The sequence below is a fragment of the Camelus dromedarius genome, chromosome 21 (genome assembly GCF_036321535.1).
Source record: "Camelus dromedarius isolate mCamDro1 chromosome 21, mCamDro1.pat, whole genome shotgun sequence".
NCBI lineage: Eukaryota > Metazoa > Chordata > Mammalia > Artiodactyla > Camelidae > Camelus > Camelus dromedarius.
The window spans coordinates 31,000,962-31,018,777 of NC_087456.1; the positions used below are offsets into that span (position 1 = coordinate 31,000,962).

General features: G+C 36.8%; 1 protein-coding gene across 1 annotated transcript in view; it reads right to left on the bottom strand.

Moving 5' to 3' along the window:
* LOC135318760 (guanine nucleotide exchange factor VAV3-like) overlaps positions 1 to 15,236 on the bottom strand; it is a 349,548-nt gene extending 334,312 nt beyond the window's left edge. Inside the window, exon 1 of the mRNA XM_064477009.1 lies at positions 15,149 to 15,236. Coding sequence (XP_064333079.1) covers positions 15,149 to 15,226 — 78 coding nt within the window. The 5' untranslated portion in view covers positions 15,227 to 15,236. The remainder of the gene's footprint in view (positions 1 to 15,148) is intronic.
* Between the last annotated feature and the right edge of the window lie 2,580 nt (positions 15,237 to 17,816).

Consider the following 17,816-nt stretch of genomic DNA (forward strand, 5'->3'; position numbering starts at 1 on the left):
AACCATTATAAAGCTGTTTTCTGTTATAGATTTTTAATACTGTTACGTCATAATAATAAAACAAGTAACAATAAAATGTTCACTGCATCAAGTCAATTATTCCCTCTGCTATACCCTGAGGTAGTCATTAATAATTCCCCTTGCTCCTATGAGCATATAAATGTATACCAACTATACACACATACTTTTTAAAAATTAAAAATGTAGCATGTCCAATTTTGCAGATCTTTTACCTTACTAGGCTTAATAACCTATTATATGACAGTGATGTTATATAATTTGAGGATATGATCTTGTGTCTAGAGTTTTGCCACTAGCAACACCACCAATTTGTCACACGCTCATATATTTTGTTCTGTTTGGCCCTTTTTTGTTTGTTTTTTCTGGGGGGAGGACTGTACAGTCAGAGTAAAGCTATAGCAGCTGAGCGACAGTACACTAGTAGCTTAACCCCACTGTTACTTCTTCACACTCCGACAGCAGTGGATGGGCGAATACAAGAGAGGAACCCAAGGATGACTGCATTTCCACCGCTGTCTACACATGCATTCCAAAATTTCCTGACAATATCTTCTATTACCAGCTAACCACCAGGCCAAAGGGCATGGATGATCATCTGTAGGAGACAAGACATTCGCTATTTTGTCCTGAAGCAGCATATTATAGGGGTTCCCAACAGGCCTCCCCAAAATGTGTCACTTTGGCATGAGCATTATTTGGAGCTAGTGGCAATCATGATTCTGCAGGCTCAAGAGTAACTACTACCCCTCCCTTAACTACCCAGAATAAATTTAAATTTGATTTTCTCTGTTAGTCTGTCTCATGTCACTTTAACCCTTACACCAGCCAGAAGAACCTGGAAGAGGAAAGTTTTCCCCCCTCAGCACACACAGCCTTTCAGAGCCTGACCTCAGTCACATAAACACCTCCACCAGCAAGCGGACAGGGATACAGTCTTGTCTCTGAACTGCTCTGAAGTCTGGGGAGGGAAATCCCCCAAAGTAAGAAACATTCAACCCCATATTTTGACTTTAGAGCTTTTGGAAAATTTGTTACAAGATGTTTCAGAGACATCTTACTATGTGTGACTTATAGCTCTTTTGTGGTTTGGTTTGGTACACTAGGTTCTGGAAGATGTTTGAGCTCTCCTGATCAGCTTATAAGAGGGCAATTAAAAATATAAGCGATGGGTGGTAGGAGATGATACCACATTTAATAAAATTTGGGTTGAGCAAATAATTGCTGGACCAACAATGCTATTGGGCTTTAGAGTTTAAATCAATAATATTGAGCGATCTTGAAGTCTGTGCTGTCACCTGTAAAATAAATGACATAGCAAAAAGATTATGAAATGTTAAAGTACTATAAAAATTTACTCTACTTGTTGTTAATAAAGTCCATGACATTTGATTCAGATGATAAGTAATTGCTTTCACGGTATCTGAGTTAGGTGCTAAAAATATTTAGGAGGTAACAGGCCTTCTGTCAAAACTCATCAGATATTCTTTGAACCTATGAATTTCCAATTCATATCACCTCCTCCTGGGCTGATTAATTGAAAACCATTGAGCTGAAATATTGTTGCTCTTCCTCACTGCACCACTGTTTCATGCACATGATTTGATCTACGTAAGAGAAAAAAGTCCACCACAGATATTGTTTCAAAAGTGGAGCATATAAATAAAATAGGTCCGTATATTGAAGACCTAATTAATCAACTAAATAATCTTAGCTTTCGTAGTAAACATACAAAAGAGGTTATTTTGTGTTTCTCTTTAAAATACTCTCAAGATTTATATTCATGCATTGTCTGATCTAATGGCTTACAGAATACATAGAACTCCTGCAGATCAATACAACAATTTACAGATATGCTACACTATATAAAAGGAAAATCATTTAAATTGCTCAAGCACTCCTATAGGAAGCACTTTCAAATTTAAATAATAGATTCCTATCAAAAGAAGGGTTTGTTGAATGCATTTTTTAAACATTTAATGGCTGTTTCTTATGAACAGTGGCACAAGGTAGAAAGCTCATTTTTTCTAGTAAAAGCAACGTTCACATAAATTATTTCAGGTTTAACTCATGTTGTACATTTGATGCACTTTGAAGGTTTCTAGAGCTCCTTCATATAAAAGCCAATGAGGAGGTACTCTAAACCCCACCTTACAAATCATTACAGTGAGCTTCCAAGAGTTAACTTTACCAAATTCATAGGACCATCTACAAACCATATTAAACCCTGATATCCAGGGTTTCTCATTCCCTGTTCAATGATCCTTTTGTTATACCATATTAAATACTTCTATCACATTATACCACCGTCAAATTAAATACAGTGTTTGCTGGTCATCGTGAACATGGAAAATGCACTAGAACATGAAAGTGATGTACTTATGCCTCCCCTCAAAAGGAATTCAAAACCGTATGTGTAGAATTCACCAAATAAGTAGAAGAGCAACGTCTCTTAAGTGTGGCTGAGTAAAACAACAGAAAAAACAGTAACGTGAGAACTTCAGAAAATAACAAAAGGAAAAAGAGAATAAAATAATCTAAGGGAATCTAGCAGTTAACAGTCATTTATTATAGTAGTTTTTCACTTTGCCCAATATCTAAGAAGTCCAACACTCTCTACTTGGTATGATTTCTCTAAATACGCAAGTCCATAATCACTATCTTTGTATAACAATAGTAGAAGTATAGAAATGATGAATTCTATTGCTAAGTGTTTTTTTTCTATAATAAATTGGCTTGTGTTAAAATATAAAAAGGTAGTTATCTGAATTTATTTCTTTTCACTCCCAAGAATCTGTCCATGTGTCATTCATGGAGGAAAAACAAGAAAAAAAAAAAAAAAAGAGGGGGAGAATCAGGGAGTGGGGAGGGAGAGGGTAGGACGGCAGAGGAGGAAAGAAGAAAATGAAAGCAGGAGAGGGAGAGTGGAAAGAGTAATCACATGTTAGAGAAGTCAGTAGTATATTAACATGTTCAATGTTTATCACAGAAAGATTCTGGAAGATTGGCGACTGATGAAAAAGAAGACCGATTTCTTCTGTACAGCACAGGGAACTATAATCAGTATCTTGTAGTAACTTATAATGAAAAAGAATATAAAATGATTATATATATATATATGGCTGAAACATCATGCTGTATACCAGAAACTGACACATTGTAACTGACTATACTTCAATAAAAAAAAAAAAAAAAAAAGAACAGATGAAACTCTCCAGTACATAGGACGAGACCACAATGGGAAGGCCTTGAACTGTCTGCAAAGCTCCTGAAACTCAGGACTCACGAGAACCAGGCAGTGGGTCACAGAGGAAGGTAAAGTTTGTAGAAGGTTTCACTGGGAGCACAGAAACAGATCTGTAAGTCAGACTCCCTCAAACCATCCACGTCACCCACATGTTACCAACAAAGGTATTAAAAAGAAAGAAAAGAGAAACTTGTAGGGAAGAGTTGGAAGAGGATAATCCACGATGCTTTTCATGCTGTAAGAGTCATTAGATTTAAAAAGTGATCACCAAGTACACAGGGTAAAACTTTTTTAAGAATATCTACACATTGGCAAATACTGTGAAATTTCCTAACAACAGTGATGCTAAGCATCTTAAAAACTTCAGAGGTCTCCTAAAATTTCAGAGAATTAAATAAGTTACCTACACAAGACCAAGACTGAATTAGAGTTCTCATCAGCAAAACCAGAGGACTGAACAATGCTTCACATTTCTAAGGGAGAGTGGCTTTTATCTAAGAATTCTACACCAAATCAATGAAGATATGAAAGATGTTTTCATATGAGAGGACTGAGAACTGGAAGAATGGCTAACAGAAACCTCCAGGTGAAAACAAAGTAAAGGAAAATGCTTCAGCAGAGTAGCTGATGATAGGGAAAATTTGACGACACATTAACTATGTATAAAATGGAGTAACGTTACACACACATACACACATCAGTATCCACGTGAAGAAAAGTCATCTTTGGCCGTGAGCACCATCTACAGAGAGGGTTAGAAACACTATTCAATTCCATTTCTATTTGAGCCACACACCAGTAGTTCTTAACCTGTCTTCAAAGCAATTAAGTTAGAATGTCTGGTATCTAGGCCCAGGCATGAACCTGCCAGGGTTGTCTACAATGTAGTTAAGTCAAAGAAACACTCAAAATACAACATACAGTACAGACAAAAAGTACATATCGATCTTGGAATTTCAGAAAATGTCAAATTAATCAACTTTTAAAATGATAAAGGCAAAAATGAATATGACAGAGGCTAAGGGTTCAAAAGCGAGATGCGTCAAGTGTCAGTGCAGAGGAAGGGCGAACCCTCCACGGGGCTGCTCGCTGCCGGGGTCTCTCCTGATTGGCCAAGAGCTCGGAGTCCATTCTAAATAGTATCTGTCCAATACACTTTGTTAAGTATCTTGACTTCTAACCCTTGACTATTAATATTCTCTCATAACAAAACAAAAAATATATTCAATTTAAGGTTGATGGAACAAAATGACAGGTTAAAAATATTACAGGTACAAAATTAACAGATAAAAGAACTAAAATTAGCAAAACTACACTGGAAACACATGGAAATAGTAAGAAAACAGTTGAAGAAAATAAGTAGATATTGTGTATAATAATTAAACAAGCCATTCTAGTAATGTAAGTATTATTGATTTAGAAGTTAAAATAAGCTGGGGCTTAAACACGTTTGCCTTTAAAAAAGGAGTCTGGGGTCACAGTGCAGGCTGTTCCCTTTCATTACAAGCCTGCACTCTTAGATTTTTCACTATGAGCATTCATTAGATGGAAAATAGATGAAATATGGTTTAAATAATGTATGTTGAACTCAACTTGCAAATTAAAAAATATGGTATCATTTTAAATGTAATTATTTCTTGTATAAGGAGTCTGAATGTGAATTTCATGCAGAAATGTTGCAGCAGATGTGGGAAGAAACAGACGGAGCACTTCGGATTCACTTAGCACGTGCAAGAAACCATCATCCTCCCCTAGTGCACTGCCATTTTTTTGGAGTGATTTCTCTGCATGGTCACTACTAGCATATAATAAAATATGCTTCCTCTGCTGGGAGAATTCAACTCCAAGAATTACAAAAGGTTTATTTTTGTGTGTGTGTTACTGGTATCCTTCAGCATCTTGGTTCTTCCACCAAGGAGAAATATTTCATGAAAAGCGAAAGATCTTCTGCAAGGCTATGTAATGATCTCTCTCATTTTCTTCTCAGTTGTGATTTCCATTAAACCAAAGATGGACGTGATTGGATTGTTTCTTTTCTGCTGATGATTGCTTTGGTGCAGACATTTCCAATTTCTTGGTAACTTGTAAAAATATTATGACTTTTAATATGGTATAATTACTTCTACTGATAACAAGACTGGAATGCAATAAGATACATAACAGTGAGGACAGAGGCTTGGAAGACTGGCTTGACTAAGAGGCTTTTCAAAAATTAGCTAGATGAAAAATATACCCAATTTCAGTAAGAAGAAATTTTCTAGCCAAATAATGTAAGTCCTTCTGGAAGAAAAGGATAAAATAAGCTTGCTGTCATCTAAAAAGAGATTAAATTTCCATCTAGGCCAATACTTGAAAAACAGTCAAGAGGATTTCCAGTCTCATGCTGCTTTCTCTTGCCAACCAAAACATACCTTCAACTGAGTGTCTTCGATTTCTGGGACAATCCATTCTCAGTCTTTTTTTGCTCTCCCTAATTCTCCCTTTAGTGATGGCAGCACTGATGGCTAAGTTTCAGATCTTCTTTATATGTCACTCTCTGGATTCTCCATGATGATCTAAGTCCCCTTTGGGTATTGCTGACTCTAAAAGCCATTTCCCAGTCTTCCCTTCAAAGTTCTAAGCTCATGTATTTCTCTGCTTGCATGTCTTACAGCTATGTCACATTTGTTTTCTGGACAGTAACTCCTTTTCACTGTGCAATCAACAAAAATCTAAGTTTTGTTGATTTCACCTACTGAATATTTCACAGCCTGTTTCCTTCTCTGCATCTGCTGTTGCCACTACCCTGCCCCTGCCATTATCATCTCTCATCTGAACAACCTAAGAACTTTCTACCTGGTCTTTCTGAATCCATTCTTGTGGGGACTTGCCCACTTACTCCGCATTTGTAGCCAAAATACAAATATGATTTTACACATGAATATTAAATTTTATGTATTATACATATAATTTTCTCCTTCAGTATAATATCAGAACACACACACACTCCCACCCGCATGCATACATTCCATTTACAATACAAAAAGGCAATGGAAGAGTGGAGATTTTTTTACAAAAGACAATGACAAAAAGAGTAACTTTTAGGCACCTGAGTGGAGATAAAATAGGAGAAGGAAGATCAGTAAGTAGGTTATTGAAATCATCTAAGCAGGAAAAAACAAGGGCTTCAATCAAGAGAAGAAGAGGGAAGTAGGAAACATTCTGATTCATAAGTGACAAACAGATGACAGATAAAACATGGATGCTCAAAGAGAAATAGTTGAATATAACAAAAATTTCTCCCTAGAAAGACCCTGTCTATGGCATGCTTAGTTGGGCTCAAAGACAGAATGAAAGCAAAAAAGGGCTTAGTTATCTTGACTTTGACCACGTTCATCTGTGCCATCTCTGGTCACTGTAATATGCAGTGTGAAATCAGAGTTTGAAACTCAGAGGAGAATTAGGTCTATAATTATACATTAGACAACTAGTAGAATTTTGGCAATAGATAAAGTCATGATGATTTCCTCCAGCAGGAGCATGTTAAGAGCAAAAACTAAAATTACAACCTTGCAGAGTACCAACAAATAAAGAGTTGGAAGAAAATATGTAAAAAGAGGGGCCTATGAATTGAGAAATAGAGGAGTAAGTAACAAGATAGTATTAGAAAAATAGTATCAACTTATTCAAAGTGTGTAATTAAAGTGAAAATGAAACTAATTTCTTTTTCTTGCCTTTCCATTTTTTTGGCTTTTTGTTTTGTTTTGGGGTTTTTTTTGGTAGTATACTAAGGAAGAAAATTGACCTTTTTCTGGAAAGGATAAGAAAGATGCAAGGTCTATCTTCTGAGTTTAATGATGACAAAGAAAGAGAGCAACCAATTTAGTAAGGGGCTGCAGGGAGAACTTGTTTTTTTCCCTCAAAGCTGACTGTTCTTCCTCCTGATTAGATTCCCGCTGCTGGCAACCTGTTGGGTACACTCAACTCTTCACGCCCACCCTAGTCAGACCTATGTGTGCTCAGCCAGAGAATTTTTCTATTTTCATGTCTTTTGCAGAAAATCAGCAATCAGGATTTGATACTAACATGATTTGTAAAAAATATAAAAAGAGCTATTTCTGAGGTAAACAGCTTAAATCAAAACCCTGATTCTTGGAACACTACTTGCCCTGTAATCCACTTCACTGAATTAGGGTTTTAATTGTGTGCTTTGTTAACCAAATCAGTTTCAAATGGTATTTGTTTTCCAACATTTCCATCAGCCATAGAAAAAATTCTATTAAGTATATTCTATTAAAAATTCTAGTAAGTATATTTTATGCCATTTTTTCCCAGAAGAGTTAGAAAGTTCTAACAAGAAGAAACAATAGGCTGACTTCAAATTTCTAGAGTTAGCTATATTTAATAGTCATAGCTTTATCTATTTTTGAGACTACAATCCAAAGACATCTTTAACAATAAAAACAAAATGGAAGTGTTATTACAGCCTGAAGTTTCCAGCCTTCTCCATCCCTCTTAAGAAGTCAGTAAATTTAAGAAAAGCTAGCATGTTAAAATTAGTTGAGCAATGGACAACTGGCAAAAGCAAACATTTTTTCATAATCTTTTCCTTAAAAGCAAACAAAAACAACAACATTCTATGAAATAACCCAAGAATTTCAGTAAATAATCTATTTGCCATATCATAGTGTCTGATGCCAAGACAACATACCAAATCCTATCCTATTACCTAATTCACTGCAAATAGCGATTCACTTTTCTAATTTCTCTGATTTTGTAACCTACTGAAGATCCTTTAGAATTCTTGATACTTTTAGAATTTCCTACACATAGGAATAATTCTTGAGAACCTGTAAGAAAAATACACCTTTAAATAGTTAATTATTCAAATAAACAAATAAAAAAACATAATGGAAAAGAATAATATTTAGAACCAAATGATTAACAATAAAAACCATACGTCAAAACTTGTAGAGGGGAGGGTATAGCTCAGTGGTAGAGAGCATGCTTAGCATGCGTGAGATCCTGGGTTCAATCCCCAGTATCTCCATTAAATAAATAAGTAAATAAAACCTAATTATCCCCCCAAAACAAACAAACAAAAAAAGTTTAAAAAAGAAAGTGCAAATAACCAAGTACAGGAGAGTTACCTTCACAGCTTCTCCCTACTTCCCAATTCTGTGTGAACACTGAGGCCAATCCCTTCCACACGCTTTAAGCTTTAATACTAACTTTTCTTCTACCCCACCATAGTGTCAGAGTCACTTAGGATGGGGGGAGCCAAAGATAATTATTTTTTTTTTTTTTTTTTTTACTTTAATTTTTTCAGTTAACGGAGGACGTGGTGCATGCTAAGCACATGCTCTACCACTGAGCTGTACCCGCCATACCTCCCTGGGGTGCATCTGTTAACCACATCTCAAAACCAAACCAAACCAAACCAAACAAAACTAGTTATAAATGTTCTCATCTGGGAATGTGGCTACACAAAATCCTGGGAAGGGAAAGTGTTCTAAGAAAGGGAATGGGAGAAGTACACCAAATTCTGCAGAGACTTCAGGGACTAAAAAACTCAAAGTTGATGGTTGGTGTCAGCAAAATTTAGGCCGCTGTAGACGCTGATTATAACAACAAACAGAAACACAGGAGCAGGACTGGCTTAGCAAAGCTCTTGAGGACTTCTGAAGAGCATTTTGGAAGGCATTTGACCAAATTCATTCTAATGACCTTGAGGAAAGAAACTGTCTTCCCACTGTTTCTTCCCTTTTTTTCCTCTCATTTTTTCAAACATACTTCAAGAAAGAACTGATGAGGGTCTGCTGCCCCTAAGAGTAATTGTTGTCATCTACTTCTTCCTCAAGAAAAAAATGCATGTAGATGCTGAAAAAATTCCTCCCTTCTCCCTACTGAGGAGGAAACCATCCTCCTTGGCAGTAATTAAGTGAAAGAAGTCAAGTCAGCAAGTTGTCATGACCGCTTCAATCCCAGTTCTCTTTCCAAACTACCACCAGTAGGATGAGCTCTGCTGTCTCTGTGCAGAAAGTCATTCACATGGAGATACCGAAATGAGACAGTCCGTCTCACTGTCTGTACTAGTCACTTTGACTTGTGACAAAGGTAGAAGTGGAAAGGCAAGTAACTGCAGGATCAAGAATTCATCACACTTTCAGGCTGGGAGTGACCAAGTACACAAAAGCAGACATCCTGCCTCTGTTCTCCCTATTTAATCCACCCAGGACACCCTCTCATCAGCTTCCTGACAAAGGTCTTACAGGGATGTTGCTGTTCTGGACCAGAAGAGAGCTGTTCTCATTTACTGTTCTTTCTACCGGCACGCTGCTGTAACGTGGGCAGAGTCCAGGACAACTTCGTTTGAATAGTGTGGAGTCTTTCTTCTAAAAAAAATGAATTTATTGTCTTTGTTTTATATGCTCAAAAGAGCTACATGTTCTCTTCTATATCACAATGCCTATTGCTATTAAGTTGATCTCTCCTCTCTCCTTTTTTAAAAAAATTATTCCCAGTCCTTTTGTTTTTAGTTCTTGCTTTTGACAGAGTGCTTTTTTTTTTCAACTCATCTTTGCTTATTTACAAAAACTTCTAAAATAAAATAAATTCTATTTAATTTTACTTCTCATCTGCCAGTAATATTTAAATAACACTCAATATCATCCTAAGCACATCTTCCCTAAAATGATTTAATAACCTAAGCAGCTTCTTTACAGAGTTGTAACAGGAGGTAAATTAGCTTTGCTACCCCTCTTATCTAAAACTTCTCATCAGTGTCATCTATAATAGAGAGTTATCAGTATTATTGCATTTTGTAAAGAGAGAAGTCACTTAAATTCCAATATTTAAAATTTTTACCATCTAAAGAATTTTTTTTTTAAATCCTGATATCCTCTTTCATTTCCCCTACTTTTGTTGCCACTGTGAGATAACTTTAAGATGATCCCATCTATGCCCTTCTATGAACTATGCCTTTATTATTACAGATATGGCTGAGGCATTGGTGGTATTCTTGGCACCAGATTGTCTGGGTTCAAATTCTGACTTCAGCAATTCATATCAATAAACTGCTTGAATGACTTAACTTCCTTTAAGTATTGGTTTTCGTATCTTTAAAATGGGAAGACTAATATTATCGGCCTTATTAAGCTTGGAAATTTCATTTGATAATCCACCTAACATTGAGCAAATAATCAATACAACTCTTAATGTAGTCTTTGCTTTGTGTTATTCATCATTATGATCATGATTCTGTTTTGTCACTTATGACTTTGTGATGAAACAATCTCCCTCGGTCACTGGATTTCCACCTCCTGGAAGGCAGGCCATGGCTGCATCTACTTCTGCACCATCAGTGTGGAACAGGTGCACGTGGCTGACTTTTCTTCTACCTTGGGCTGCTTTATATCCACTCAGAAACTGACAACTCTGAAGAATTAGTGCAGCATTCATACAGACACTAAATATTTTTCTAAACTTAATTTTTTTAAACTTAACTGCAAGCGTAAAAAGTTTAGTGTGATGATACAGAATACAGTTTCCCTAGGTTTCCACTGAATGTAAATAACCACTTTTGGAAAGAAAATCTAAATGGTAACTTTACCACTGTTAATCCTAACATTTGTCCAAGCAAGTCCTATAAGCATTTGCACTCACAGACAATAACTAGATGACTATGAAAAACAATGTTTATAAGGTGTTTAATTCCACTCTTTTAAAGATGTGGCTTCCTAAGGCAAACAGTTTTCTATAACGGTGATAATTTATGTGATTAGATGTTTTCTTATACCAGGTCATGAAATTAATTTTCCTCTTAATTAGTGCCCACAGCAATGATTACATTAATAATCCACTTAGCTAATTGCATTTTGCTAAGTTAGTGGTGTTACATTCGGGGCTTTGCTAATATACCAAGGTCAACATGTCTCTCATCAGTTTCCAATAACCAATGTGAGGTAATAGTGACTAATATGGCTTGTATTTGCAAATGTTAGACTATATGCATACTCAGGTTCCCTTTGGTGGCATTTGGTATCCTTGCCCTTAAAATTCTCCGAGTCAATTACCTCAGTTTCAAGTCTCCCTGCCCACCCCCCTCTCCCCCACATGACTGAAAGGTTTGTGAGGTCCTAAGAGTCTGTCATTTTCTAACCAAATCCCCAGGACAGAAGTTTGTTAAAGGAAGGTCACTATATTCATTTACCATGGGAATTACAACTACTTAGAAAACCAACTACCTAGGTACCTTTCCTCTTGTTCCCCATCAATGTACTCCTTTCCCACTAGAAGAAACCTCTTTACAAATACAAGTTAAGGTTACAAAATTAATTTGAAGAACATGAAGTCAGAAAGAATGTGGTAAAAAGAGTTAAGCAGATTTCACAGAACCCTAACTCTTCAAAGGGCACAAGCAGATTAGGTTCCAGTTTCCACTTGAGAAAAACTATGTCATGTATATAAATCCTTCAAAGATCACAATCTCTCTTCTCATTGAAGCTCTGTAGGAATCAAAGCACCACGCTATCATTTAGAACCTTGTTTCCTGGCTTTGCAATCTCAAGTCCAGGATACAAATGACTACTCGACTAGGCTAAATTTAGGGTAGTAGGTTAGAAATACAAGTGAATGTTAGACTCCATAGAGAAAAATGAGGCTAACTGTATACCTCAAAGGATAATACAAAGATTGGAGCAGTCCAAGGTTAAATGTGGGGAATACTCAAGATGCAAGGTTGAAAAGCATAGGTCAATAAAAAGTGTGAGGCCTGTGGAAAACTCAGACAGGCATATAAGACTAGATGGAGACTGGAAAACATCTCAAAAGTAAATGACAGGATTTGGGGGGCAATGAAAATATTTTTCATGATAGTGTAATGGTATGTATCCATCATTATAAATTTGCCCAAACCCAAAGAATGTCACAACACCACGAATGCACCCTAATATAAACTATGGACTTTGGATGGTTATGATGTGTTAGTTTGGGCTCATCAATTGCAACAAATATCCCATTCTGGGTTAGGGGGGTGTTGATAACAGGGGAGGCTGTGTGTGCATGAGGGCAGAGGGTATATGGGAAATCTCTGTATCTTCTGCTTCATTTTGCTATAAACCTAAAACTGCCCTGAAAAAATAAAATCCCCCCCTTTTTTAAGGTAAATGACTAGGGTTGTAGAAATTGTAAAGTCACGAGTTTTTCCAGAGGGACAGCCTGCTCTAAATGCAAAGCACTCTGTCCTCTTGGGCCTAGAAACAGGCAGAGCATCACTACCACGTATGTGGTATCTCAACAAGGAGTCACAGATCCCAGCTCCAGGGGACAGGCATGGATCACGCCTCTCAGTGGCGGGGGTGACAAAGAATGCGCCCTCATAAAACTGCCACAGAAATGATGATTTTTTTTTTTGGTTGGCTCATCTTCCATATCCTATTTAGAAACAGATAAACAGGATATACGAGAGATTTGGTTGGAAAGCAGGAAAGCAGTTATGAATTTATTGTTATAGTCCAAGCGGAGTAGTAAGCATTATGATAGAGATGGAGGGAAACTGGCTAGTTGCATGGATATGTAGCATGTGCATCCACAAAATCAGGTGATTTATTGCACAGTGGGGGTGGTAACTGAGAGATCAAAGTCTGGGTAGAGTGGGATAACGGCGGTGTCTCTCATCAGTCTTGATGTATCATGCAGGATGAGCTCCCACTGTGCGGAACGGAAAGCTAGATAATGAGTCAGTAACTGATGTGTTTGGTTTGAAGTAGCTTTGGTAAATCTAGATGAAAAATATCTAATGGAAAATTGGAAGAAATAGATGCAGAACTCAGTAATTCAGTATCTACTTTTAGTCATCGGTGTTTAGGTTGTAGATAAATTCATGTGAGTGAGATTTCTCTTGATGAGGATGTATTATATCATGGGGACAAAATAAGACTGAGACTAGGAAAATGAAAGCACTACTATGTAAAAGTAGGACAAGAAAAAAAAAGAATCTACTGATGGAGACGGAGAAGAAAGGAAACAAAACAGAACAGGGATGTCCTAACAGCCAGATTTAGAAGAAGAGACAACTGGCTGTTTGTACTGAATGTCTTAATTTGGAAAGTGTACGGTTATTGGCTAGCACCCTTAAGATTTTCAAACCAGGCTCCGTAAAGTTGTAAACGGAGGCAGTAAATACCAACGAGTAGTAAAAGAAGTGGACTTTAGTGCTGCTTCCCTGTGCCTCACCTTTTCTGCCACTATATGAACAGGAGTAAGAGAACATTTCCTCCCGCCTCAGCCATCTGGCCCAAGACTGCAAAAAAGGCAGTTTTCTTAATGGAGTCCTGCTCAGTTGAGGTTTTCCAAGCTTTAGTGAAGTTTGTGGATTAGGAACAGGTAAACAGGTGCAGCCAACAGTAAGCAATTACTTGATCTGACTTCCAGTTTGCGGCCCACGGAGACTCTCCTGCCTAAATCTCTATCTGCTTCTGTTTGGCAGAAAACACTCATCCCTAATAAGAAGAGCCACCTCAAACACATTCTTATTCTGACAGCTGCAGAGGGCTTCTACCTCTAAGGCTCTTCTTCCAAAACCAGGTTTCCTATGTGAGGAGCCCCTAATGAGCGACAGGGACAATTATTACCTCAGAGCAGCTCCAGGAATGAACCTGGCCCAGAACAGCAGGGTCCTGACCTGCAGGCATAGCACTCAGCCGCAGCAGTCTCTTACAGTAACGGGTGCTCAGGAAAACTCTCTGTGCACTTACACAACCAAGTTAAAGACGGTATGACTGACTCACACACATACCTTTAAAGTTAATCATGTAACTATTGCATATGAAAGAAAAAAGTATTTTATAATAAAAGAGTATGTATTTCACTAACAAATGTTCAGAATGGATTCATTAGAAAATGTAATGATGTAGCCAGTTATTTGCAGCTCAACAGAGAATCACCATGAATGTGACAACCACAAATTCAGACTGGTTCACTGTGTCTACAGGCAACTCACATACTGTACCACGAGTTGTGTGGCTGTCGGTAACACAATTTTATTAAACGGTTAAGAGTTCTTGGCAGTTCTGAACAAAATCAAATGTAATCTCCCCCAGGGTACATACTTCTTATATTATTTGATAATTCACTGTATATTGAAAACATGAACATCATTTGTACTTGGATGTAAGAAAGAGTTAGGTTCTAGGTTCATAATGTGAAGAGGGGATTTGACACACACCACTGCATACAAATGTCCAGTAGGGTATTTAAACTTAATTTGTAACAACTGAATTCTGTGAAGGAATATCCCGTGCTCTACAATGTCCTTGGCACCTTTCCACTAATAGCCAACTCCCCAATCATTATAATGACAATAATATCTTCTAAATTACCAAACTGTTCTTTAGAGAGTTGTGTGATACCACGAGAACCCTAAGCCTTAGAGCTTCAAACTGTCAGAGACACAAGGTCTCTTATCACTAGAAACTTGGCCTTAATTCATAGCCTCTGCATAACAGCTGTGTCATCATATAGCTGAATGAGCCTAATACTCACTCAAGAGATAACCAAACACAGTAAATGATAAATGTTTTCTTTACTGAAGGCGTGGACACTGTTTAGCAAGAGCACATTCAACAGAACAGAGGGAGAACTGCAACAGGTGGAGTCATTTTGCCAAAGGCTGAGTAACTCAGGTCAGTAGGAGGGCATACAGCCCACGCATACTGCTTAGTTGTAACAAAAAAGAAAGTTTCTAATATTCTCAGATCTACTAGGTGAGCCAATGTCATGAATTTAAGCATATTTAAAATAATAATGTAAACATTTCTGGAAAAATGTGTCTTCAACACAAATTCAGACTTCATTTTTCAAATGTGTTTTTTCAAAAAAAAAAGGAAGAAATTGCTAACTCACATTTTTCCTCTTCCATTCACATTTGTCTTGAAGTCCTCTCTTCTGCGTTTTGGTCAGGGTAATACTCCCGTACTCCATGTTTCTTCTGCTTTCTGGACCAAAAAAAGGAAAAAAAAAAAAAAGTCGCCATGAATGTATTATTTATTTAAGGTTTGGAAAAAAATACTCATTTATGATTTGTCAAATTCATTTAAAACTGTGCTTCTCACTTTCAGAGTCATTAACAAGCTCTTCTAATTTGGTATCATCTGCAAAACTGATGAGGAGATTTTCAACTGCTCTGTTCAGGTTATTTAATAAGTAGAGAACTCCAAGAATAGATTAACCCTCAGGATTCATTCTTCTGTAACTTGATAATTTAAGATTAAAACATCAGTAACTCTTCTGCGTTCACCTTCAGTTCAGTTCTTTACCTTCGTAAGTTGAAAAAGAAAAAGTAAGGTTTCTCTGATAAATAATGCCAATGTAATTAGGATTAAATTGTAAAAAGTCTATTTATGTTACTGGGTCAACTCCGATAGAGAATTATTTTAACGGCTAAAAAAAAAAGATGGTCTCATGTATTCACTGCTTATCTCGTATAATAGGGATAGTGATCAGTGTTTATTGGATACCTGGATGATTACAATTATTCTCTATAATACCCCCATAAATCAGGTACCTCTATCACCTCTTAAGTAAGATCTGAAACCAGAACCCAGTATGCTGCTTTAGACACCACTTTTAAAATTTAGGTTCTGCAAAATCTTTTTTATGTTTCAAAGTTTTCATGGTTCGAAAAAGAAAAGAAATAGAGTGAAAAGGAAAAAAGTTACAATGAGTAAGTGCCTAATGTGTCCCAAGAATTTTAAATCGCTGCTCATTCATTTGTAATTCCCTCATTCTTTTCCTGTGAAGCGTATCTTGAACAACTACTTTATGTCCAATGTGTGCTGCTTTTCTCCAGTTCTTCAGGATTGGAAAACAGCCCTTTTCAAGGTGTTTACTGTCTGCTGAAATGTTGACAAATGAATTCTTATAATTTGCTATTAGAAATGTTATGACAGGATAAGTTCAGTAAAACAAGGAATCACAGAACAGAGGGCCTAACCGCACCTAAGGGTCAGGAGACACACCCGGGAGGAAAGGGTGTTGAGACACCGACTTGAAGTACGGGCTGGAGTCAATGAAGATGTGCAGTACTGTGTTGCTTGGTTAACCCAACAAACTTCCTCTGTCCGTTATCCAGCGGGCACCTCTGTGAACACGTTAGCTATTCTCCATGCCCACTTGCAGTTAGGGGGTCCGTGAAACGCTGTTCTGGCCAAAGAGCTATTAGATGAAGTTGGTCTGTATTGAGGGAAAGGTTGCTTTCACAGTATCTTTCCCTTCCCCTTGAAAGACAAGCTTCCTAAGAAAAACCTTTTCCATACTTTTTTCCAGTGAATAACACATTCCTTTTTCCTTCTCTTCTGGGAAAGCCTTCTGAAAGTGTTTTTCTCCTAAACATGGAAATGAATCTCTAAAGAGATACAGAATACTACAATTTGCCCACCAAGCAAACTGAAAATTCAGAGAATTGAGAATGACTTCCCTAACGTATTCTCCTTTCAGTGAACTGCACCTTGTACAATTGGCGGGAGTGTGATGAAGCCGTGCACAATCTAGGGAGAGATTGCAAACCCAAGCATCTCTGCCTGTTTCTGTAAAATCAGGAGCAATGAGAAGGTGGGCATCTCTATGTCATAAAATTCCTTCTATGGAAACAATAATTCTTGAGGATAGAATATTATAAATTGAAGTGATTCTGTTTTAGTACAGGATAACTCCAAGCGACATGCCACAATAGTAAGAGAAAAGCAGTGAAATTAAACTCCTTTGATAAATAGAAAAAGCAGGAAGTATCTTATCCTTCTGCAGAGATGGGCTAAAAAGTAAATAAAAAGGCATCTGTTATTTGCAACTTGTGTAAAATCTGTCTATTTGTTTATATCCCAACATTATTTTCACACTCTTATATCTAAACATGTGAATTATTCAAAGACCTTAATAATACTACTTTCAGTAACAGATAGATGTTCACATAAATATTTAATCACTGTATAGACTTTACACATCATTTCCTTGTGCCTGATTTAAGATTAGAGAATAAGTTGCAATATATGATGGCCCTTTACTTTATTCTCTGTTTTATGAGTTCTGAAAATTTGCTTACCACACAAAAGAATCTGAATTGAATATAACACATCTCTATCTTTAAAGTTTATTCAACTGCCTGAACCCAATACTGCAGAAAACAACACAAAACACTTGAAATTGCTCACCTCATTCTAGAATCTATCTAGATAAATGTATTTTGAACTAGAAGCATGATAAGTGGTCTGGACGTAAGGGTGAAAAATATATCATATGATCAGTTTATGCTTTGGTTTTTGAAACTTCTTTGTACACATACACACACTTGAGACACAGAGAACACATTTTGAAAATTACTATGTAGAAAACATGTAAATTATTTTGATTTGCTTTATAATTTAGTAAGCCATTGCTCAACGATTCATTTCGGTCTTTAAAGTTCAACACTGAACTAAATGGTATATATTGAACTATTCATCCAATTATTTTAAAAGTGATCCCATTGGAGATGTAGGTGTTAACTAAATTTACTGTGATAATCAAATCATCACAC